This window comes from Ahaetulla prasina, chromosome 3 (assembly GCF_028640845.1).
Source record: "Ahaetulla prasina isolate Xishuangbanna chromosome 3, ASM2864084v1, whole genome shotgun sequence".
NCBI classification, from domain to species: domain Eukaryota; kingdom Metazoa; phylum Chordata; class Lepidosauria; order Squamata; family Colubridae; genus Ahaetulla; species Ahaetulla prasina.
Window position 1 is genome coordinate 182303693 of NC_080541.1, and position 25334 is coordinate 182329026.

The 25334-nt window shown below is 38.0% G+C and overlaps 1 protein-coding gene and 1 pseudogene across 9 annotated transcripts in view; both read right to left on the bottom strand.

The window, feature by feature from the left end:
- Positions 1–23465, bottom strand: part of BAK1 (BCL2 antagonist/killer 1) — a 38194-nt gene extending 14729 nt beyond the window's left edge. Inside the window, exons 1-4 of one of the 9 annotated variants that reach the window (XM_058176086.1) lie at positions 23256–23465; positions 15884–15959; positions 14441–14524; positions 11611–11724 (exon numbers count right to left, since the gene is read on the bottom strand). In XM_058176086.1, coding sequence (XP_058032069.1) covers positions 11611–11692 — 82 coding nt within the window. In that variant the 5' untranslated portion in view covers positions 11693–11724; positions 14441–14524; positions 15884–15959; positions 23256–23465. Of the gene's footprint in view, positions 1–11610; positions 11725–14440; positions 14525–15883; positions 15960–22794; positions 23236–23255 lie in introns of those variants that run through there. The other 8 variants (XM_058176088.1, XM_058176083.1, XM_058176085.1 and 5 more) reach the window with 8 other exon arrangements.
- Positions 553–654, bottom strand: LOC131196467 (U2 spliceosomal RNA; annotated as a pseudogene).
- Positions 23466–25334: the final 1869 nt, after the last annotated feature.

Genomic DNA, 25334 nt, shown 5'->3' on the forward strand with positions numbered 1-25334 from the left:
TCTCATTCCCAAAATCATTTAAGGTCAGAAGCAAGTTGATGCCATAATTCTGTACACACTGCGTGTGCCACTAGTAGTGCTGAACTGTGGCCAGGGTGGGTTATTGTCTACAATGTTTGGGCTGCACATTTGACATTCAGTTTCTAGGTGGGTTTAGGATTAGTATCTTTATACTAAATGCAATTAAGACCTCTCGTCAAATGTTTACGTCATGTACGGCCACTGCAGGTTAAAATAAAACATTAATTTTCAGAGGGCTGCGAAGGATGATACAACCTTAAATTAGGTATTGTGCTTAGTGCAAGTGCTGTGTTCTTTAGTTTCCTGTTAGGCATGAGTTTTTTTAATCAACTAATCTGCAACCTTATGAAATATTCTGTGTCCCCTCATCAAACCTTCTCCAATTAGATTCTTCTCTCCTTTCCCCTCCAACAAGACCACATTATTACCAACAGCCATTAGGAAAAAAAATCACCAATGCCCTTTTAATCTTTACAAAAACATTATTTCCTTTTGCTAAGATTTTTGATATTTTTAAAATAAATCCCCTTAGTAGGATTTGTATTATGAAAGGCAAATTAAAACTAGTATAGTGAATAAGAAATTATACCCAAGATACTACACTTGATCTTAGCCAAAAGGCCGAGAAGCCAGAGGAGTTGCAACACTGATATCAGATAGGGTGTATTTTGAAAAACATCAGGTAATTTTGGATGAGGAGGGAAGATATGTAATAATTGTTGGAAATCTTAATGAGGAAAAAGTGACACTTGTTAATTTATATTTACCGAATGAAAAACAAAGAGAATTTCTTGAAAAAATAACAAAAGTTTTGGAGAAGGAAAGTGTAGGGAAAGTAATTGTGGCTGGGGATTTTAATTTAATCAGAGATAAAATAGATAGTACAAACCCCACCCGCTGTGGAGGAGCAAATAAAATGGGGATTTTAAATACGTGGATGCTTCGAAACGGCGTGGTGGATGTGTGGAGAGAGGTCAAAGGAATTGAAAGAGTATATACTTTTTTCTCTAAGATATATAATACATATTCTAGAATTGATTATATTTTTCTTTCTAAAGATTTATTGAATAATGTGGATAAGGTAGATGTGGGAATTTTTAAAGATTCTGATCATGCAGAAGTTATGGTGGATTTAGATTTTAATTTTGAGAAAAAAAGAAGCTATTGGAGATATGAGGAGAAACTGTATAAAAATGAAAAGGATAAAAAATGGATACTTAAAAAATTGGAGGAAAGTTGGAGATTAAATGATAATGGGGAGGTTAAATTTGAAATTGTTTGGGATGCGATGAAAGCGGTGTTTAGAGGGGAGAGTATTAAATTATCAAGTAGAAAATATAAAAATTATAAAATTAAAATGGAAAGAGATAAAAACCAGATTAAAGAATTGGAAAATCAATTTTTGTTTACTAAAGAAAAAAAATTCTTCAGGAGCTTAATATGTTAAGAAATAAAATGATAGAAGAGGATACAGAGTTGGTAAAAAGAAATTTGAGATATTTAAATAGGATTTTTTTTGAATTTAGTAACAGGAATTCTAAGTTATTGGCAAAGATGGCGAAAAAAAAAAGAGAGAAGAGAGAAATTGGAGTTTTGATAGATGACAGAGGTATAAGATGTTATAAAAAATTAGAGAAATGTGAAGTGGTTAGAAATTTTTTTCAGAATCTATATTCAAAGAAACCAGTTAATCGGGGAAAATTGCAAAGCTATTTAGAAAAATATGTGGTGAAAATTGATCAAACATATAAGGAATTGATGGAAGAAGATATAACACAAGATGAGATTAATGGAATTATACAAAAAATAAAATTAGGGAAAGCTCCAGGTGAGGATGGATTACCTGCTGAGTTCTATAAAGAATTTAAAGAATTAATAATACCAAGATTGCAAAAATTATTTAATGGAATATTACATGGTGGAGAAGTACCTTCGTCATGGAATAGAACGGTGATATCCCTAATTCCTAAGCCAGATAAAGATTTAGAAAGGATTGAGTCCTATCGGCCCATTTCCTTAATTAATCAGGATGCAAAGATATTTACTGCTATTATAAGTAATAGATTAAATAGATTTATAGATAGATATATAAATTACAACCAAGTAGGTTTTGTGAAGGGTAGATATATGAGTGATATTGTTAGAAGAGTATTAAATATTATAGATGTAGCTGAACATAATGGTGATAAAATTGGTATAGTATCATTGGACATTTTTAAAGCTTTTGATTCCGTACAATGGGAAACTATTAAAGTAATTGTGGAGGCTTTAGGCTTTGGTAATAAGTTTATACATGTTATCTCAAAATTGTATTAAAAAAGTTGTGCAAGAGTGAAGGTGAATGGAATATTAACTGAAGAGATAAAATTAGAAGCAGGTACGAGACAAGGATGTCCCTTGTCCCCAACATTATTTTTATTGGCTATGGAAATCTTGACAAAAATGATAGAAAAAGATGAAGAATTAGAAGGATATAAGGGGTATAAGATAAATTTGTATGCGGATGATACTTTAATTATTTTGAAAAATGTAGAGGAAGACCTGAAAAAGATATATAAGCATTTGAAAGAATTTGAGGAAATGACAGGTCTGAAAGTAAATTGGTCAAAGTCAGAATTATTGATGGATAGTAATGGTAATGAGTGTGAGAATATGCAAGAGCAATTTGGGATAAGGATTAAAAATACATTGAAATATTTGGGTATAGTGCTTTCACTCAAGGTTAAAGAATTGAAAAAACTTAATTATGATGTGGTGATTAATGAAATTGAGAAGAAGATAGATAAATATAAAATGTTAAAGTTGTCTTGGTTTGGTAGAATTGCAATGTGTAAGATGATGTTGCTGCCCAAGTTCAACTTTGTATTCGAGATGCTACCGTTAAATTTGACAGAGAAAGATATTGAAGGATATCAGAAAAAATTGGATAAATTTTGTAATGGTGGGAAAAGACCTAGATTAGTGAAGAAAATGTGGTATCAAAATCAAAAGGAAGGTGGATTAGGAATCCCCAAATTATTTAATTATTACTGTGCGTATGGTATCCGGATAGTGGTAAAAATATTTAAAGGAGAAGATAACTATTGGAGAGACTTAGAGTTAAGGGATATAGAGAAATTTGGATCAAGGTGGTTTTTAGATAAAGCAAATTCAAAATGTGTAATTAGAAGTTATTGGTTAAAGGGATTAAGTAAAATGTGGAACAAATTTGTTAAAATTTTAATTCCGGACATAATCTTTTTGGGGGAGACAATTGGAAATTGGCCGATTAAAAATATTATAAAACATAATGAAGTGATTAAAGAGGAAAATATAGAAATTATTAGAGATTGGATAAAAGTTATGGAAAATGAAAGGAGGAATAAAGAAATTATTGAAAAATTAGGGTTAAGTTGGTTTGAAAAAATACAGATAGAAAAATGGACAAAAAAATTAAGGGAAAACTATTCGATAAATAGATGTGAAACTGAATTTGAATATTTAGTATCTCGGATTATGAAAGATGAAATTGGACTAAAGGGACTCGTTAGTAGGGTTTATAAGATTATAAACTCTGATGAAAAATTACAAAGAGTGATGAGGACAAATTGGGAAAAAGATCTTAATATTGAAATACCAGAGTCAGATTGGAATGTGAATTGGAATAGTAGAATTATGAGAATTTTATCTATAAGGATTAAAGAGCATAATTATAAAGTTGTTTGGAAATGATATTTGACTCCAGTAAGATTGTCACAAATGGATAAAAAAATTAGTAAAAAATGTTGGAGATGTGAGATGGAATTGGGGACTTATGAACATATGTGGTATAAATGTGATAAGGTTAAAAAGTTTTGGCAACAATTGGAGAAAATGATATTTGAAATGATGGGGAAAGCAATAATATTGAGAGTGGAAACTATATTATTGTTGGTAATTAAGGAAATAGAATTACCGTATATACTCGAATATAAGCCGATCCGAGTATAAGCCGAGGTCCCCAATTTTACCCCAAAAACTGGGGTAAACTGGGGACTCGAGTATAAGCCGAGGGTGGGAAATGAGGCACCTACCGGTTGGGGAAACCCTCCCTCCCTCAGCTGAGAAGGCTGGCGGCTCCCCTGCCCCGCCCTCTCACTGCACCGGCAGGGCTTCCGTCCGGTAAAATGTGAAAAAAAGAAAAAAAAAAAAAAACTCGAGTATAAGCCGTATATACTCGAGTATAAGCCGAGGGGCTTAAAAAAAAAACAAAACTCGAGTATAAGCCGTATAGACCCGAGTATAAGCCGAGGGGACGTTTTTCAGCACAAAAAACGTGCTGAAAAACTCGGCTTATACTCGAGTATATACGGTAACAAAATATGAAAAAGAATTGATTAGAATTATGATTATAATAGGTAGAATTATAATAGCTAGATATTGGAAATTAGATGTGATTTTTAGAATAGAAGAGTGGAATTCTGAAATGTGGAAATTAGCCTTAAATGATAAAATGACATGTGATATTAAAATTAGAAGTGGTGTGTATAAAGAAGATATTTTCTGGAAGACTTGGAAACCATTCGTGGACTATGCGCTTGGAAAATTGGACGCTTCGGTACCTGTACCTCGAGAACGGGGATTTTGGCAATCATGAGGACATATCCGAAGACCCAAATCTTCCTTTTTTTTTATGTATAGCACAAGGGTGTAATAATGTATTTTCTTTTTTTGTTTGTTGGAAAAAAGTAATAAAAAAAGTAATAAAAAAAAAGAAATTATACCCAAGAAAGCTGCAATGCGGTTAACATTTTTTGTACTATGTCAGTGAAGTGCTTGCTGGCTTTCCAAGCTATTGACCTTTTCAAGCTATTTGCAGCCCTCTTCCAACTAATCACATATTTATAAAGTATCTATATTATAGCATGAAGATTGGAAGTGTATGGGAATGTTTTTCATCTTTCACTTAAAGAAGCCACTTAAATTATTTTCAAGAGCTGAACTTTTATTGGAAGGCTAATTAAGGTGAGGTACAATGGAAAGTCCTGATATGGCTGAAAAATCAGAAGAAATCAGTGTCTTGCACCAGATCACCACAGGTTGGGAAAGGAGAACAGCTGCACAAAGAAAAAGCAAGTAATTGACTCACATTCTCATTGAAGCATTGCAAAATCACCCACAAGTTACAAGCAAACAATTAAAAGAAATCTTTCCCCCCCTGCAACCTAGTTTATTAAGAACACAATCTCTATTTCTACCATTTCTTAGCAAAGTACGGTAAATGAATCCTGAAAAATAAGCAAATAGGAAAATAAGCAAAAGAGCATTTTTGAAAATTATACCACTTTCCTTTTTTGGTCTGCTTAAAAGAAAACTTTTAGGACATTTAAAATGTAAAGTGAACTATCTTTAAAAAACAGCTATAAAATTGCATTTCGGTTTTATTAGACATGTTAATATAATGTCTGTTACCAAAAAATCAGGCAACCTATTATTGTCCACACTATTTTCTGTTGCCTTAAGACCCTTCACCCTCACCAATCCAAAGAGAAACCTGGCACCATAGATTTTGTTACTTAATCTGCCTGAAAAGCTAAACATTTCATCCTCTCCTCCTCCTCCTTTGGTGACATCATTCTACCAGCATCATGTCACCAGCAGCCGTAAAAAACACAAAAGTAAAAAAAACAAAAAATATGCATCTCCCAACTCATCTTTAAAAGATACTATTCCAAGACAGAGAAAGATGTAACTTTCAGGAAAACAACAACAACCCACAGCTCATGCAATTTTGAACCACACTATGTTTATGGTATTATATAATGATCTTTTTCAACATGCTTTTAAATAGGCTTTCAAGTTTGGATGTTAATAGCCCATTCTTCTTGTCTCATAGGGCCATTTAAAATTGTTCTACTGTAATTCACTAACAAATTCAAATAAAACTGGTCGTTTCCTCCTTGCTAGTCCTTGCATTAATCCCCTTGAACTATAAATTGTTGCTTCATAGGCAAGCAGTGATGAATAATAAGTGGAGTGATAAATAAGTGCAGGAAGTCAATGTTAGCTCATACAGCAGGATTTAAAGAAAGAGTATAAGTAGCACAAACAGGAAAGAAATGTGCTTGTTGGGATATAATAAAATGATTCCTAATCTGTACAAAAAGTCCAGAAGGCTGGACTTCGGCTGGCTTGTCGTTCGGAGGCTGATTGGACACTAGTTAGATCCTTACTAGGACCTACCTAGTGGCAATGAGGGAAGCGAGACGTTGCTACGTCTCCTCCCTCATTGCGTCGGCAGATAACCGCCCGGCCGCCCTGTTTTGGGTAACTTGCTCTCTCCTTCAACAGGGGGAGCGGGATGACCCGTTGCAGGGACGTGCCGAGGAGTTTAGTGGTTATCTATACGACAAAATCGTTCAGCTTTGGGACGGTCTGGACCAAAATTGGGTAGATCCAGGCGAGATGTCAGAGAGCTGTCTTGTTGAGACTATTTGGGATGAGTTTGACCCTGTGGCTCCCGAGGACATGGACAAGTTGCTGGGTAGGTTGAACGCCACCACATGTTTACTGGACCCGTGTCCCTCCTGGTTGGTGCTGGCCGCACAGGAGGTGACACGAGGCTGGCTCCAGGGGATTCCGAATGCTTCTTTGTTGGAGGGGGTCTTTCCGGCCGCCTTGAAAGAGGCGGTGGTGAGGCCTCTCCTCAAGAAGCCTTCCCTGGACCCAGCTGTTTTAGGGAATTATCGTCCGGTCTTCAACCTTCGCTTCGTGGCGAAGGTTGTAGAGAGTGTGGTGGCATGTCAGCTACCCCAGTACCTGGAGGAAACCGTCTATCTAGACCCGTTCCAGTCCGGTTTTCGGCCCGGATACAGCACTGAGACGGCTTTGGTCGCGTTGGTGGATGATCTCTGGAGGGCCAGGGATAGGGGTTATTCCTCTGCCTTGGTCCTATTAGACCTCTCAGTGGCTTTTGATACCATCGACCATGGTATCCTGCTGCACCGGTTGGAGGGATTGGGAGTGGGAGGCACCGTTTTCCTCCTATCTCTCTGATCGGTCGCAGACGGTGTTGACGGGGGGGTAGAGGTCGGCCCCGAGACGCCTCACTTGTGGGGTGCCTCAGGGGTCGATTCTCTCGCCCCTCTTGTTCAACATCTACATGAAGCTGCTGGGTGAGATCATCAATGGTTTCGGTGTGAGGTACCAGCTGTACGCTGATGGCACTCAGCTGTACTTTTCCACACCGGACCACCCCAACGAAGCTATCAAAGTGTTGTCCCGGTATCTGGAAGCCGTACGGGTCTGGATGGGGAGAAACAGGCTCAAGCTCAATCCCTCCAAGACGGAGTGGCTGTGGATGCCGGCATCCCGGTACAGTCAGCTGCAGCCGCGGCTGACTGTTGGGGGCGAGTCATTGGCCCCAATGGAGAGGGTGTGCAACTTGGGCGTCCTCCTGGATGGACAGCTGTCTTTCGAAGACCATTTGATGGCCGTCTCCAGGAGAGCTTTTTACCAGGTTCGCCTGGTTCGCCAGTTGCGCCCCTTTCTAGATCGGGATGCCCTATGCACGGTCACTCATGCTCTCGTGACATCTCGTCTGGATTACTGCAATGCTCTCTACATGGGGCTCCCCTTGAGGAGCACCCGGAGACTCCAGGTAGTTCAGAATGCGGCTGCACGGGTGATAGAGGGAGCCCCTCGTGGCTCCTACGTAAAACCTCTCCTGCGCAGACTGCACTGGCTGCCTGTGGCCTTCCGGGTGCGCTTCAAGGTTTTGGTAATGATCTTCAAAGCGCTCCATGGCATAGGGCCGGGCTACTTACGGGACCGTCTGCTGCCACCAAATGCCTCTCACCGACCCGTGCGCTCTCACAGATAGGGACTCCTCAGGGTGCCATCGGCCAGGCAGTGCCGACTGGCGACACCCAGGGGAAGGGCCTTTTCTGTGGGGGCTCCCACCCTCTGGAACGAGCTTCCCCCAGGACTTCGCCAACTTCCTGACCTTCAAACCTTCCGCCGCGAGCTTAAGACACATCATTTATCTGCGCAGGACTGGACTAGAATTTTTAAATTTTTAAATGTTTAAATTTTAAATCTGGTTTTAATGGGTTTTTATTATTTATATCTCTATTTTAAATATTCGGCCTTATGTAATAAGTTTTTTAAATTAATGTTTTACTCTGTATATATATATGTTTTTATATGGCTGTAAACCGCCCTGAGTCCCTAGGGAGATAGGGCGGTATAAAAGTGTGAACAATAAATAAATAAAAATAAATAAATAAATAAATAATCAATTCTCTAGTTTTGTAAAATATCGCAAATTGCTAACACAACTTTTGTATATTTATATTTTATAATTAGTCATTTGTCTTCCCCCCTGCAAAATGTAAATGATAAAAATAATAATTGAAGTAAAACAAATTAAGTAACATTATCTAAAAATCCTGATCATTCAGTATATTTTGCCCCATATCATATAATTAAGTCTGCTTTGGAAAAAGCCTATGTAAGTTAAATAGGGTAGATATTTATTCTATTCTACTACTCACAAGTCGTTGAAACAAACTTAAATATTCAAAATTTTCTAAGTAAAAAACGGCATATTCATATACATATTCTTAATTCTGATCTCAAAGCTCCAGTATCTCAACAATGATTTTAATTTTGCATTAATTATGTATATTTACTTTTTAAAAAACCAGTAAATAAGCCATTGTGATCCCAAAGTCACTGAAAACACTATTATTCATTGATTAGGAATTATTCATAATCATACATTGCACAGGTGTATTCTTTTGTACAGTGAGTTCTACAGGGATATTTGTGGCCAGATGATTACCTCCTTTTCATCTATATTTCAGGGATACCCTGATAATTTTTATTTGCAATGTCTGTTGGATATCCAGGATAAATCTCTCTAAAGTAGTAAAATTTTGCTCCATTATGCGTAAACTTCACTCCCAAATGTCTATTGAGATTCTCAGTCATCCAGGTCATGGCTGTCTCAAAGGTGCTTTTTCAAAAGGCAACTGGACTTTGTTTTTCCTTGAAGACGTTTTCCTTTTGAAAGAACTTTTAAAAAAGCACCTTTGGGACAACCATGACCTGGATGACTGAGACTCTCCATAGACATTTCGGAGCGAAGCTTATACATAATGGAGCAAAATTATGAAAATGTAAGGAAAAACAACAAAAGTCCAGTTGCCTTTTGAAAAAGTACCTTTGGGACTTCACTCTAAATCGTTGCTAATAGTCATTGATGTTAGGGGTTAACTTTGCTTGTTTTGCCAAACATTTTTTAATAGTCAATGACTAAAATAAAATTTCAGTCTATCTGTCATATATTGTGCAGATTCAGAGGATACAAATGAAGCTGCGGCAATGAAAACATAGTCTATGCATTAATACATACAAAATGATACTGAAGAACTCGTATCTCAAGGTTATACAGTGGCATAAGAGCCGAGTACCCTAGTAACAAACATTTTATCTCAGTTAATCTATACAGCAGGTATCCACTCAAGATTATTATCTCCGTATGGTTGAGGCTAATAGGAAGCACTCTACCTACTGTCCTTAAAAATTCAAGGGTTTTAAGAGATTTGCATTGAGAACATAGCAATTTTTTTTCAGTTAAATCTGCACACAAGATATATGGATGGGAAAGTTGAACCAAAGAGTCTATAAACTGCCACAAAATTTAAGAAGCTGCCTATAGGTGGGATGAATGCAAATGCCAGACCTAAGTGGTTTAGTGTATTAATGAATATATTATAGCAGCTTATTAAGTTTTCTTCTAAGACAGAAATCTGTAAAATTATAATCCAAAGTAATCTTGGACTTGATTCCAAACAATATACTGTCCCATGTGCTATTTGTATGTTAGTGACAAAGCTATGCTTAAATTTAATATTTGCACAGTATTAGGCAACTGCATCCCTGGGATAGGAAATAAGAACCTGCAACAAGTTTACCTCTAATGAGATGTTAACACACTCCTAGCAAAATATTTGACAATTATTTTGGAAAACAACTTGAGCCATCTGCAGAGTCTAACCCATCAGAACCCCTGGCCCCAATCTAAAAGTTTTCATACCCTGGTAATTCACAAATAAGATCAAAAGTCCCCTATGCTCAGAAAATAAATTTACCTGCTGTGACATATTTTAAGACGGAGCTTACACATTGATCGATTTTTTCTAATGACTATTGCACATATGGGTGGATGACGCTGAAATATGACTGCCAAGCTGAAGGAATTATTCAAAATTGTAGCTGAGCTTCCAACAGTCTACTACACAATGCACACACTCCAATAATAATTTTGAAACCCTCTCCTTGGCACCAGGCTTGTCAAATGAGTAAATTACACCAGATACTTATTCATTTCTCCTTCATATTAGAATACAGAAAAAGGTTTTGTTTTTTTCTGGGAAAGAAAGAGGTGCCAATAAATTCTTGGGCACAGTCATAAAATACTGCACATAGATTATGCCTACCATGACATCAACAACTCCACATTATCAAGAGCTGATGCAGATGTCATTTTATGGTTCCCATATATCAAATGCTGGTAACTGAATGAAACCTCAGTGGAATTTTTTCCCCTTATAGCTGCTTATCATGTCCAGAAAAAATTGTTCTAAAGTGACAGCCACCAATAAACCACAAAGAATTATTTCAACCTGATGATTACTCATATAGTACTCCCCTTTATCTCCTTGATACAAAAGCAATACTGATTATATATACGATTAGTCACTTTGCAATGGCTTGATTATATATTTCAGTGCCCTCCAAATAATAGGGATGTTTATCGGTCACCTGGCAGGCAGAAGATATGGATGAGACCAAGGCTTTCAAAGAGACATGTAACAGTGATAATGGGGGATGGGGGGACTATCAATTATCCTGATATGTACTGTCAAACCAGAGCCAGAGATGCAACAAATTCTTGGCGTCCGTTCCTGGCAACTTTACTTGTCAGAGTGGGAAAAAAGAAGCAAAAAGAGGGAGGAAAGTGCTTTCTCCACTTAAGCAAAAGGTTTGGATGTAGGTTTTTTGAATTTGAGATTCAAAATTTGAGATTGAATTTGAAATAATAGGAAAAGCAGTCACCAAATAATTAATTCAAATTAAGAAAGTTATTAATTCAAATAAAGAAAGACAGAAAGTCCTAACCATGCCTGCTCAAAATCTGAATTCAAAAGTACTAAACAAGCTTGTTCCAAATCAGAACCCCCCCAAATCCAGGGGCATTATCAATATTAGGTATTAATTAGGTTTTATGTTTCGGATGGAGCACACTGGGAAGCAGGAGGTGAGGGTTGTAACTCTTAGTATATTCAGAGATAATTTACTGCAAGAAGTGAAGGGTTGCTCCCCTTCCTATATGTTAATCCACCTTCTGTTTAAATCCTGGTGCTTCTGAGCTGGCATTGGGAGGCGTGTTTGATGTACCCTATGCCATGATCCATTTGTTCTTCTGATTTGAGTTGATCTTGCTACATAAATTCCTACAAAAAGCATTAAAATGTGGTAGAGCTATATTCTTAGCAAAAGTCATAAGCCTGCCAACTGGTTATTCATCATCAGAGTCAATGAAAGAGCTGCAACCATGTTTACCTGATGTCGTTTCCTGAGATGATCTGCGCCTTTCTCCTGTTCTTCTCCTGTCTGCTGGGTTGCTGCCATTCCATGAGGCCATGTTGGTATGTGCTTTGGTAGAACCGAATTAATCTGAAAAAGACAGACAAAATAGTCCTTATAACTGTTCCAGGATCACAAACCCAACTCTCACTTTCATCACTCAAATCTCTGCCTCACTTTTCTTAGAAAAGCAATGCCCCCCTTCCCATCATTCCTTTCCCCCCAAACAATGATCCTTATTACAGGGGCCTGTACTGGAAGTACTATTGCTACACTTATATAACATTGATCCTTAACTTCCTTAACTTAATTTTTGATGCTATCATTCCAATTGTTCTCATAGATATACAGCAAAACAGTTCCTGAAAAGCAGACTGGAAATGAGAGCTGCTTAAAAAAACTTGTAATGATTTGAATTGATTTATTTATTTAGAAAATTTATATTTCTGCCTACTTGCACATGGCGATTCAAGGCAGTTTATAAGGATATAAAAACACTATATAAAAGAAATAAAAATAATAAAATAATAATTGCTGAGACACTGTTTGACGTCGACAGACAGATAACATATACCAATATATGCAATACCCATACTTTCAATTCTGAGATTGGTGAATTGATGTCATAAATAAATATTTCTATATCTGATGAAGTTGCACAGCAATAAGACAAAGGGCGGTTGCAGGAACTGGGTATGTCTAGTTTAACAAAGAGAAGGACTAGGGGAGACATGATAGCTGTGTTCCAATATCTCAGGGGCTGCCACAGAGAAGAGGGAGTCGGGCTGTTCTCCAAAGCACCTGAGGTAGAACGAGAAGCAATGGGTGGAAACTGATCAAAGAAAGAAGCAACTTAGAACTAAGGAGAAATTTCCTGACAGTTAGAACAATTAATAAGTGGAATGACTTGCCTTCAGAAGTTGTGAATGCTCCAACACTGGAAATTTTTAAGAAAATGTTGGATAACCATCTGACTGAGATGGTGTAGGGTTTCCTGCCTGGGCAGGGGGTTGGACTAGAAGGCCTCCAAGGTCCCTTCCAACTCTGATGTTATGTTATGTTATGTTATGTTATGTTAAATATTTATAAATAAAACTTAAGTATAAAGTAATGATTTAGTCATATACTTGTACATTAGGATTTATATAAAACATAAGACTTATTATTAGAACGTAATACTTCCAAGTCCTAACCAAGAACCTAAGAATTATTATAATGTCTTTAAAAAAAGGCAATTCCATGCAGGGTATTGTTTTTGTAAAATTAGGGTGTTCAGGTCTGATAAACTCAATAATTCCAGATATCGAGGAAGTCTTTTATGTACCTCTTTGAGGGCTCCAATTATGCTTGGTGTAAAACAATACATTTCTTTTCCAATAAGAGTTTATTATTAAATTAAACATAGTGCAATTCTTGGCTTCCTTGGCCTCTAAAAAATAGATGAGCCATGGTCCCAATTTTGATACCTGCCTTCTTCCAACTCGAGCTTCAATTAGAGACGTTTATATCTGAGATGGCATGAAGCCACTCATTTTTAGCCTTTCTTTCAGTAACTCCAGACTGCTTTTTAAAAGTAATGGCCATTTTGATCTTTTATGAGAAGTTTGGGAATGATTTGCTTATGTGCCCAAACCAATGTAGATCTACTCAAGGTAATATGCAACTGAAGTAAATGCTGACATGACTAAGCAGAGAATCTGGTGCTGCTGTGAAGGGCTGGCTGACAGGCTGGTAAACAGCTACTACTGAAAGAGGAGGGAAAGAAAATGATGATATTCTGGAAGAGTATGATAAACTCACCGTTCAGTGGGTATGCAACGCAATGGTTGGCTGGGGGCCCTGCTTATTTATTTTTGATTAATGTAGCCCAACAATTCTAATCCCCTTCACAATCCCATAAATTGCCCTAAAAAAAACCACACCACTTTACAATCTAATGAGACTCAAAGCCCAATTTCTCACTCTTTCAGTTGAATACAGATGTTGTTAATTGCTTTGGAGTGCCCCTTCTCTTGCTTATGTAAGGAATTATGTGGTTTAGATTTATCAGCTTCCGTGTCTTCCTGAGTCTACTTCTGTTTTCACTATTGTTTGTCATATGCAATGGTTTCCAAGAATCACCTTAGGCATAATTCTGATAAAGAAAGGGTTTCACGACAGAAGGAAGTTGTTGCTCTTTGTGTGAAGTTGTTGCTCTTTGTGTGCAACTACTGTACGATTTGGAAAGACAGAAGAGGCAAAGGTCTGTTTTATAGTTAGCACTAAGGACCTGTATGATTTGGACAAACTGATAAGCAGTTGCTTATTCCTGGCTTTGCTTACTGATGCATCTATTTACTTGGGACTGGTTCTGGTTCCTCTTTCATTTCTTCTGCAAAAGAAAACTACTAGCATTGTGCTGAATTAACTCTTTTCTAGTTGGAAGGAAAGAGAAGAGAAGAGAAGAGGAGTAAGGTGGATGAACAAAGGCAACACGTGCATCCTTGGGAGATTTGAAAGAACAGATTAGGGATAAATTGTCAGGGAGAGCATCTACATCTGTATCTATGTGGTGCCTACAATTCAAAATGACGACACATCAATCAGTTGATGGAGGCCCTGAACTTGCTTGTATATTCATAGGTTTATTTTACATTTCTAACATGCATGATGAAAATATTTTTAAAACTTTTTCTATTTTAAACAGAGACTGAACCAAAAGAAACTTAGAAAAAATACAACCCCAGACAAACTAAGAAACAGAAAAAAGAAAAACATTCCTTATAAATATTTGTAATCTACATATATAAAAGTGAAAACCACTCACGCATTAATCACAAAATCTCCAGAACTGTAAAGCCTACAAACTTGAAATTTGCCACGTGTGTTCCTCTTGGCTTCTAGGTACTCACTAAGAAAGGATTTTTTGAAATGACCATCAGAGCATTAGTATTTCCTATATTATTATAACATGCTCTGATGCTAATTAGACATTCTACTCCCTCTCCCAACTTGAAAATAACTCTGGAGAGAATGGGATAGCATAGGACAGGCTTCTGTGAGGCAAGTCTCATGGAGAGAAGGGGCTAGAAAGCCTGAGGGAGAGAAGGGGATAGGATAGGAGACGTTTCTGTGGGCAAGGCTGAGGGAGAGAAGGGAAGAGGAGAGGATGATCGTAACTACTCATTAATTTTCAAGCTCTAAGTATTGATTTATCAAGCCCGATCACATAGTTTTGTAGCAGAGTATTCAGCTAGTGATAAATATACTGGTATATTTATACAGGGTATTCAGCTAGTGATAAATATACTGCTATCATATATATTACAAAATAGATCTATCATAATAACAAATATTGCAGCATCTTCTGATTAGTAAAATATACTGCCTTTTTTCAAAGTAAATAGATCATGTATTTGACAAACACTGCTTAACATTTTAAGTATCACTTTTCCAATTTCTCAATATGATTCTTCTAGCTCCTCCATTTGATATACCTACAATTCCTGATGTACAGATTCCAACGTTTTGGTAAATAGTTCAACCTCATGTTAACATCCTTAATGTTTAGAGAGTTTCCTATAAATTTGCTTATACATATTAACACACAATTCCAAAAAGATATCAATTTATCCCATGATTATATCATATCGGTCGGTGAATCCTCAAATATTTTACACTGCACTTCCAAAATAGAAAATCTGATGTCCATCTTTTAAAATATATTCTTTGGAGAGTCCAATACACCCTAAATACATTTTAATGATCTGTACGTATCATCTTAACAATCAATTTATTGATGGAAGAATTTGATACTTGGAGGCATGGAAGATTTTGACATGTCCTGTATGGATTGCTTAATACAATGTTAAGTCCCCAGGGACCTTTTACAGTAAAAGACAGGTTGATGTTAAGGTGCTTTGTGTTGCATAATCACCTAAATAGTTTTGTGGTTGCTATAATGTCATCTGGTTGTTGGGATGGTGGATTCAGCTTTTCGATGAGATCCAGGGAGTCTCCCCATCCTTGCCTTCTACATAGGCATGTGAATATGATAAAATATCAATGCCTCTGTAGGAGTAGGGAAAATGTAATGATTGATTTCCTTCCAATATGCCTTATTGTTAAAGGAGGTGGTAGTTTTCAAATTCTGAGATAATGTGACCCTCTAACATGATAAATCATATATGGTTGTATGGGAATTCGCCTCCCCATGAATAAAAGGCATTATTTCCTTGGGCTACGGTTTGACAAGAAATCTACTACATACTGTTTTCTAAGGAGATTCTCAGTCATCCACGTCATGGTTGTCCCAAAGGTGCTTTTTCAAACTTTCCTTGTTCTTCCTCAAGGAAAAACAGTAATAGAATGGTACAATTTTATAGAGGAAAATAAAGGAAAACACTGACTCTCACTAACACATATGTTTCTGCAGACATTCCAAAAACAACAGACATATTATAACACTTCACAGAGATGCTGGGGTCATGTATTTAGTTTTAAGACATCCAGTGGATTGCCAGTATGTGGCAATAGTTTGCCATATGATCAACAGATATCAAGTATTATGCAGAAATGAGACTTTGGTCCATCTCAATGGGGTCAATCCATTTCTATCCACAAATGCATTAGCTTTCAATAAAATCGAATTACAAAAACCTTACCAACTTTTTTTAAACAGAACAGATGTCAATGCCTAAATGTAAACATTTTCTAAACCAAATAAATATGACACAAATATTCCTTTCAGATTTTCATGCTATAATTTAAGGATCTTGACACACAGAAGCCTTGCACCTCTACTAAGAAATGTAAGCAGATGGACAACTGATTTGTAAGCTTACTACCACTCATGATGCAAGCCTGAATTCCATGCTTGAAGCATATTGCAGTCCCTTCTTTAAGTTGTTTGGGACTCTGGTCAACTACAGTTTGAGAACCTCTGTGTAAAGAAATAACTAATCTCTGCAATGGGATCTTAAATTCTAAGTAAATAAGGGTTTAGTCTTAAGCCAGAACATTTTCTTCCCCTTAAATAAATTTCAGTCCTTGAAATGTCATAATAATCCATATTTTTGCTCAGAATAATTCATACGATGGATAAAAGAGAAAAGACATATATATCATCTTCTATGAGGGCACTCAGTAATAAATTACTGACAGTAATGAAATAATCTGCTGAGTCTATTTCATATTTATATGATGGAATTCTTTGCCACACATACAAAAGAATAGGAAACACCATGAGAATTAGCCCACTTAGATTATGTCTTGCACTGAATGCGTGGTGTGTATGTGTGTGTGTATATATATAAAAACATTTTTTCAAATGTTATTCCTATTTATTTATTTGGTGGAAAGATGTCACTGCATCTTGGCAACTAATTTTGTATGATGATACAATTGTACAAAATCACCATGGAGACCACAATGAGCCCTCCATACATCACTGAAATGAAAAACTAAAGCCATTAATAATGGCAACTGATAAATTACCACTGCATCAAGTTATGTCAGCGAGACCAATGTTGCCAGGGAATTTCACAGAATTCTAGATCTTTAAGTTTCCTGAAAGGTTTTATTCAAAATAATATTGGGTTGCACTAGGAAGGTAATTTGTGTAGCATGATTTACCACATTATGCCAGGGCTGAGTATGCCCATTTTTCTTCTCCTGTTTACTTGATAATTCACTTACAGATACATAATTCACTTGGCTGTTCCTTTTTCTCTTTATTTGCACAGAGTTCCTATTGGGGAAAAACTGTCAATCCTGGATAATATAGCTTGTTGACTGAGGGCAATGGCAAGTGAACGTAATATAAAATGTATTATGTTGTTCACAGACCCTGCCCATTCAACAATTCTAGTTGATGAAAGCCCTGATGTTCTGCCTCTCAGTCTTATGTAAAGATTTTTCTCACACTCTGGTTGTTATCCCCCTCCCCAACCACTATTGTTCCCCCCCCCCAAGACTGAATTAATGCTAGAACTTGAATACAGAGTTATGCTGGAGAGGCCCAAACCAAAGATATAATTTGTGCCTAGTCTACCATTCATATGGCAAACTAAACGAACACAATATCTGAAATTATTGCTAATGAACTGCTTTAAAAAAATCTTAAGATTTTAAAGGAAAAAAATAATATAATCATTATATTAATAATATAATATAATCAAAAATAATATAATAATATATGCTTTGATACTGCTTGGACACAGATATAATAACCCTAATGTGTTTATTCAGAATGTGAATATTTCAATACTTTAGATGACATAAGAACATTATCTAGTCCAGCATTCTAATTAACATAGTAGCCAATTAGTTTCCAATTAGGAAAATTGAACATCTGGACTAGAGTGTGGTATCTTCCTTTATTGGTTCCCAGCAAACTGCATTTAAGGCATGGTGATGCCTTAATGTGATGATGACAGGAGCGACAAGAAGTTTTCAAAACAGTACTTTGAATATCAAAGACCTACTCCATAGATGAGGTACTGTAACAGAGAAGGCATGCTTATAACAGAATGGGACAACTTGCCATAGCCACCTCACCATGGCCAACTTGCCACGGCCAGCTTGCTGCAGAACAATTCACCACGGGACAATTAGACAATTCAAATTAATTATTTAAAACAAATACAAAAATACTTTAATTTTTGTCATTCACATTTCATTTTGTTCCTCCTTTTGCATCCTTTATTTAATTATTCTAATCCACCATTTCTTTGATATTAGTATAACTCTTGTTCCGCAGCGACTTGGTCGCAGCAAGTTAGTATGGCGGGTTGGTCGTGGTGAATTGGCAGTAGTGAATTGTCACAGGCCCTGTTTACAAGACCTCATCTGAGAACATTGATTAATGGATGGGACATGAAATATGTCTGCTTTATCAGACTTTGAGAAATAGACAGAAATGAGGGGAGAGAAGTGATCCCTCAGACCACCTCTCTTCCTTCATTTCATGATAAGCAGCCATCAAAATTCCTACCCACTAATAGTCTAATCCTCTATGAACCTGCACAGCACAATCCTTTTTGTAACTATCAGAGTTGGCTATTATTACCACCAGACTCCAAGATCATTGCAGATGGGGACTGCAGCCAAGAAATTAAAAGACGCTTGCTCCTGAGGAAGAAAGCTATGGCAAAACTAGACAGCGTACTAAAAAGCAGAGACATCACCCTGCCAACAAAAGTACGTATAGTCAAGGCTATGGTTTTTCCCAGTTGAAATGTATGGCTGTGAAAGCCATAAAAAAGGATGAGCACCAAAGAATTGAGGCCTTTGAACTCTGGTGTTGGAGAAGACTCCTGCAAGTCCCTTGCACTGCAAGGCGATCAAACTGGTCAGTCCTAGAGATCAACCCTGACTGCTCTTTAGAAGGCAAGATCCTGAAGATGAAACTGAAATACTTTGGCCACCTAATGTGAAGGAAGGACTCACTGGAGAAGAACCTAATGCTGGGAAAGATTGAGGGCAAAAGAAGGAGGGGACAACAGAGAATGAGGTGGCTGGATGGAGTCACTGAAGCAGTAGGCGTGAGCTTAAATGGACTCCAGAGGATGGTAGAGGACAGGAAGGCCTGGAGGAACATTGCCCATGGGGTCACGATGGGTCGGACATGACTTCACAACTAACAAAAACAACAACCAGGCTCTTTGCCAACTTTTCTTGCCAGACAGGCTCAGACATACCCAGTCTATAGTTGCTCATTTTTGGACATAGAATTTACCCTTGCTAGAGAGGCAAATAAGATTCTCCTCCAATTTCTAATTAAAGTTATAATTTGCAAGAGGAAGACAACAAAATGGCATAGAGATAACATTGGTTCCAAGTGTTGTCTATTCGCTAGAACAGAAAAAGTAGCTAAAAGCTGCTCTAAGTTTAATATTGTTTTGTGTTTTCAATCTGATCCCTTTTCTCTGGCAATGAAGGGAAGAGCTGGATTAAAAACCACAAAAATGATTTGGAAAAAGTGCTTTAGGGATCATGGGAACACCACACCTCTCTCCTATTGAAAACCCAGAATACGTTTCTTCAATATTTCCACCCCCAACATTGAAATAAAAGCAACTTGGAAAAGAGGGTTGTGTGGAAGCTTGAAAATGTTGGTCAGGTTTAATGAAGCACCAATAAATACTCAGAACTGGTTTCCAATAAAAAGAAATCCCAAGCGTATTATGGTACCTTATTCTTTTCTTCCTTCAGTTCCCTGGTATTGCTCCCATATTCCATTGTAATGCAACAAAAGACAAACTGCTTTCATTCACCACTTTTTGTTTCACTGGTTTCTCTTGCAGTCATTTTCTTCCCTTTCCCCTTTAATTTTCCTGGTACAGTTTTAGACAGGACAGCAATCCGTCCTGCTGCTAGAGAACTAGGTTCAACAATAACCACAACTGCCAAGCACAGATGAAATGATGCATCATCGAGTCTATGAAGACAATTAGCAAATTAATACAGGAAGTCCTTGACTTATGACCACAGTTGAGCCCAAAATTTCTGTTGTTAAGTGAGACATTTGTTAAGTGAGTTTTGCCTCATTTTACAACTTTTCTTGCCACAGTTGTTAAGTGAATCACTGCAGTTGATAAGTTTGTAACCTGGATATTCTGGCTTCCCCATTGTCTTTGCTTGTCAGGTTGCAAAAGGTGATCACATGACCCTGGGACACAGCAAAGGTCATAAATAGGAACCAGTTTCCAAGCATCCAAATTTTGATCACATGATCATGGGGATGCCACAAAGGTTTTAACCATGAAAAATGGTTGTAAGTCACAGTTTTCAGTGCAGTTATGACTTTGAATGGTCACTAAATGAACTATTGTAAGTTGAGGACTACCTGTATAATAATAACAACAAAAAGTTATTGAAGTACCTCAGTGGTTCCTCCAGGCAACCAACTGGCAACTCCAGGCAATAAATGTTCCTCATATGCAGTTGCCAACCTTCGCTTATTTTTACAGCTTTCAGTAGTTATGGGCAGTGATTAACCTCAGTGACATAATGCAAGATTCCTCTTGCTTTCTTAAGAGTAAACAATCCATTGGGCCTGCCCCACACTAAACAATTTAGAGTCTTCCGTGTTAACTTCTTGTACTGCACTCCTCTCACCTTTTATCACAGTAAATCATTTACCACACATCCTAGCCTTGGTTTGCCTGTATCAAGGCTACAGAGAACATACGCTTGACTTAACACTGAGCCAGATTCTTAAGAAGAAGTCCTATTTGAAGTTGATTGCATCAAACATTATGGCTATTTTGTTAAACAAATTATTCCACTTGTTACTGGCCCAAATGCCACCAAGTGCTTGGGAAATGTGTTTCTAAACAACTTAATACATTCGTTTAACCATGGCTAATTAAATAAGCAACAGCTGACTGAGTTTATATATACCATTCTTTTTACCACATGGCTTAATTTTAGCTTAGGGTGTTTTGTGAACTCAATCAGATTCTCTCAAATTTTGAAATATACAGTAAATAGCAAAACTAAGCTAGGATTGGTTCTTACTTTGATATACAGGAACTGTATTAAACAGGCAAGTCATTTTGATAATTCATTCAACTGGCATCTAAATTGGGAGGCGGGGCGGCGATTCTATTTGTTTCTTTATTCTCTTTCACAGTAAATAGCAAAACTAAGTTAGGATTGGTTCTTACTTTGATATAAGGCCATCAAGGAATACCAAGGCACGAAAGTAGTCTTGGAAGCCCCCTCCCCCCCAAATCTCAGAAGGTACTAAGGGCAAACCACTTCCCTACTGCTGCTAATAAAACCACATTGATAATGAAACACCAAGAATAAATCTTAGTTGATGACTACCTCTGAGAAAAAAAGCTAAAAAAAGTTAATTTACAGCTGCATGGAGTATTTATACTACTTCATTCTTGTCACTTTGCAGCTATTTGTTGCTTTTGTATATTGTTGCTTATTTAGAGAGAAAACAACTATGAAAGTAATTCCTTGGGGTTTTTTTCTCCTTTATTCTGCCTTCCTGTTCCTCAGCTATCCACAAATTAAACAGGTAATTGAAAATGAAGAGTTGTGACTGATAAATTGAAGACTTTTTTTGGATAATTATGAAAGTGAAAGTCAAATATCTCTGGGCTACCCAAATTAGGGTAGAAGCCACCTAAAGCCAGTCCTATGCTATGTACGTTTTTTTTGTCCTGGATAAAACATTGTATTCATATGTGCTAGGAGAAACAATGAAAATGATTAATCATTAGGTAAAGGAGGTTCAGAAAAGCCTCATTTTCTGATATTTAAGCTGAATCAGTGCCTTATATTTATAGTATTAACACAGTCAGATTTAATAATTGTTAATCTTTAAAGCAATAATTTATAAAACCATATTCCAAAAAAATTCCACCTTATATGCCATTCTTAAACTAATGCAAATATTGCTGTAAAATACCTTGGTAACTTCCAGATACATTAACTTGAACTCCCTCAATTCCCCAACCCGTATGCTGCTGACAATTCTGAAGAGTTGAAGTGCACAGATCTCGAAGTTGCCAAAGTCGGAAAACAATATTTTAAAGCTATATAAGACAGATTTTGACAAAGCATAATTAAACGATCTACTAACGAACTCCATGCAAATGCATGAATTGGCAAAACACAAGGAATCTTAAGTTAAAGCTAAACAGGCTAGCATCATGCAACCCAATAAGGTCTCATCTCATATGCTTCCAGTTGTGCAAACCCTGATTTATTTATTCATTTTTTAATTCAGGTGAAACAAATGTGAACTCTGGCAACAGAAGACTTCACACTTGCGATAACCGATCTTGCTGTGGTCGGTTAAAACGGAAGTTTTTAGTTAGGGATACCATTCGCAACGTTATCGGGGCACGCCTTACGCTTTCCGGGGCTAGTTTTAAAGTGGGTTTTGTTACTCCCAAGAAAAGTCAGCCAATATTTCGTGCAGCCTTCCCTACATTATAAGGCACAAGAAAAAAAAAAAGGACCAAGTCAAAACAACCACCGATGAACATTTATAACGCACCTCGAAAACTTGCCACTGTTAGTACTATCGCTGGGAGGGGGAGGGGGGATGAACGTAAGTCCGTTAGGAAAACACGGGACACCCCTTTCTAAATTTCACGCCGCAGGTCAGAGGTTTACTAATCCGGGATAACTGCCATCCCGTAGTTCCCAACTTACAATATCTTTAAACGACGAGCGCAAGGTTTCTTCCCCAGCGATGCACTGCAAAGCTCGGAGGAAAGAGGTGGATTATTGCGTTCTATTTCTCGGCAATCTCTCGCCTGGAGGCTCTCGTCCTTCTCCCCGGGTCCTCCCTGCTTGACCCCTTCTGCTCCTCGGAAGCACCTCTAGGCCTGCGGCGCACTTTTGCTCAGCCTAGCAGGCGGCGCTTCAGGGCGCAAGCGTCGCCAGCAGAGCCTCGCATCCCCTGCTCCGCATCCAGCCGAAGGCCCACCCGGGAGAAGCGACCGCGAAGAAATAACAGATGCAATAGTTCTTCCTGCTTCCTTGGGCCGGGAAGAGGCAGAAGAACGCGGCGGCGGCGGCGGCTGCTGCTGCTGCTGCACGGCGCGGGCATCCCACAACGTCAGGACCCGCCTTCTCGCGGATTCCCCGCCTTTCCCGGCCGCGGCACTCACCCCGCTTCTAGGGATCGGCGGCGAGACGGCCGCGCCCTTTCCAGCCAGCCGGCTTTTCCACGGGCTGTTCAGAAGAAGAAAGTGGACCGGGGCCTCTCGCCCGGCTCTTGCATCGCTTTCTTTCTTCGCCGCCCGCGGTCTTGCGCTGCCGGGCAGGCGAAAGCCAGAGACTCTTTGCTTTGCTCCCGAAAGGAAGGATGAAGTCCTCCTCCCCACCCCCACACAAAAAATGTAAAATCATAGATGCAAACCAGGTGAAAGCAACGGGACTTCTTGCAGCGCCCTCTAGAGGTCGTGTGCTTCGTAGCTGCCGTATGTCGTGCAGGAAAATGGGGGGGTGAGAAGGGAATCGCTTCCTTTTGGCCCTGAGCAAATGGGGCTCGAAAACATAGGTTCGTATACGTGGGTCGTACTACTGTAGTGCTAGTAGCCCCTGGCAAGATGCGGTTATGGAAAGCGGAGAAAAAGGGTTTAAAAACTCAACAGGAAACTTGCTAAGTCTATAGGACAATACCATTCATCCTGTGTGTCCATTTTTTTTTTTTTGATCAGGGAAGGGTCAGTGGTGACTCCTGGACTAGTCCCTGTACTTTGGAAGTCGTTTTCCATTGTCTTCTCTCTAGGACTGAGAAAGTGACTGGCCAAGGTCACCAGTTGGCTTCATGCCTAAGGTGGGACGAGAATTCAGGGTTTCCTGGTTTCAAGCCTAATGCCTTACCTAATGCTTCAAACACCACATCTCCCTATGTCTCTGAAAACCATTTTTGCTTCTTACCACTTCCTACATTGCCTAGTTTCTCATCTTTCTCATTAACTCCATTCAGCTGTGTATTTTTGCAAGCTTCCTTTTTTTCTCCGCTCATCCACTCTTCTTTCATATATTTCTTTTGTGACTTGATTCTTAATTCAATATTTAAAATGCACCCAGTGTTGCCAGAGTTCAACGGAAGCCTGTTATTCCCCATAATTGGCAGGCATTGGGATAGGACATCAAGACCATCACTTATTTCATCGGATTAAAGATGTATTGTTAGCTCACCTCACCAAGATATATCATGGTGGCACCTTGGAACTCAAGGATAAAAGTGAAACGTGCTGTAAAATCTGGGTAAAATTCTATGAATTGTTAGATAAAAGGAGGGAAGCCTAGAAAAATATGTAGTGTTAGACTAGAAATATATACGTTATTATAGATAAATCGGTATGTGAATTGTATAGATAGATATATGTATCAATAGATATTGTAATTGTAAAGAATTAAGGTATAAATCAGGGGTGAAATCTAAAAAATTTCCCTACCGGTTCTGTGGGTGTGGCTTAATTGGTGGGCATGGCTTGGTGGTCAGGTGACTGGGTGGGCGTGGGCAATAACAATAAATAATAAAAATAATAAAGTACATAAAACAATAAGAGGTACTAAAACCCAACTTTCACACTTTACACACCACACCACACCACACAACACAACTGACTCACACACAATGTAAAAGCAGCTGCACTTCACCCAAAATGGCCCCTGCAACAAGCAGGAACCTCACACAGCCACAAAAAGCTCAAAAACCAACTTTTACACTTTACACACACACAACACAACTGACACACACAAAATGCTACCTACACCTTTGTGAGATTTTATGTGTTTGTGCAGTTAGAGTGAAACACTACAGAAACACACCAAATCTCAGAAAGCTGTACAAATATTTTATTTTATTATTTTATTTTATTTATTTTTAGATAAAAGCAGCTAAATTTAAAACATCCTTAACTTTAAATTGCTATGTCTAAAAAAATAAATAAAACTCCTTAAAAAACCTCCAATTAACTATTTTTTTAAAGCTTCCCCCCGCCCAAAAAAACCCCAGTTACTTACCCAATTCAAGGGACAAGGCAGGCAGATTGAGTTGCTAGCTGATGCAATTGATTGCAGCTGCCGAAGCAAGGCAGGAAAAGCAAGCGAGCCCGAAAGAAGCAGCAAGCTGCCAAGTAGGCAAGTAGGAACCGGGCGATTGGGTGAGCATGGGCGGCGGGAGGGGGCAGGGATTTTTGCTACCAGTTCTCCGAACTACCCGCCCCCATCGC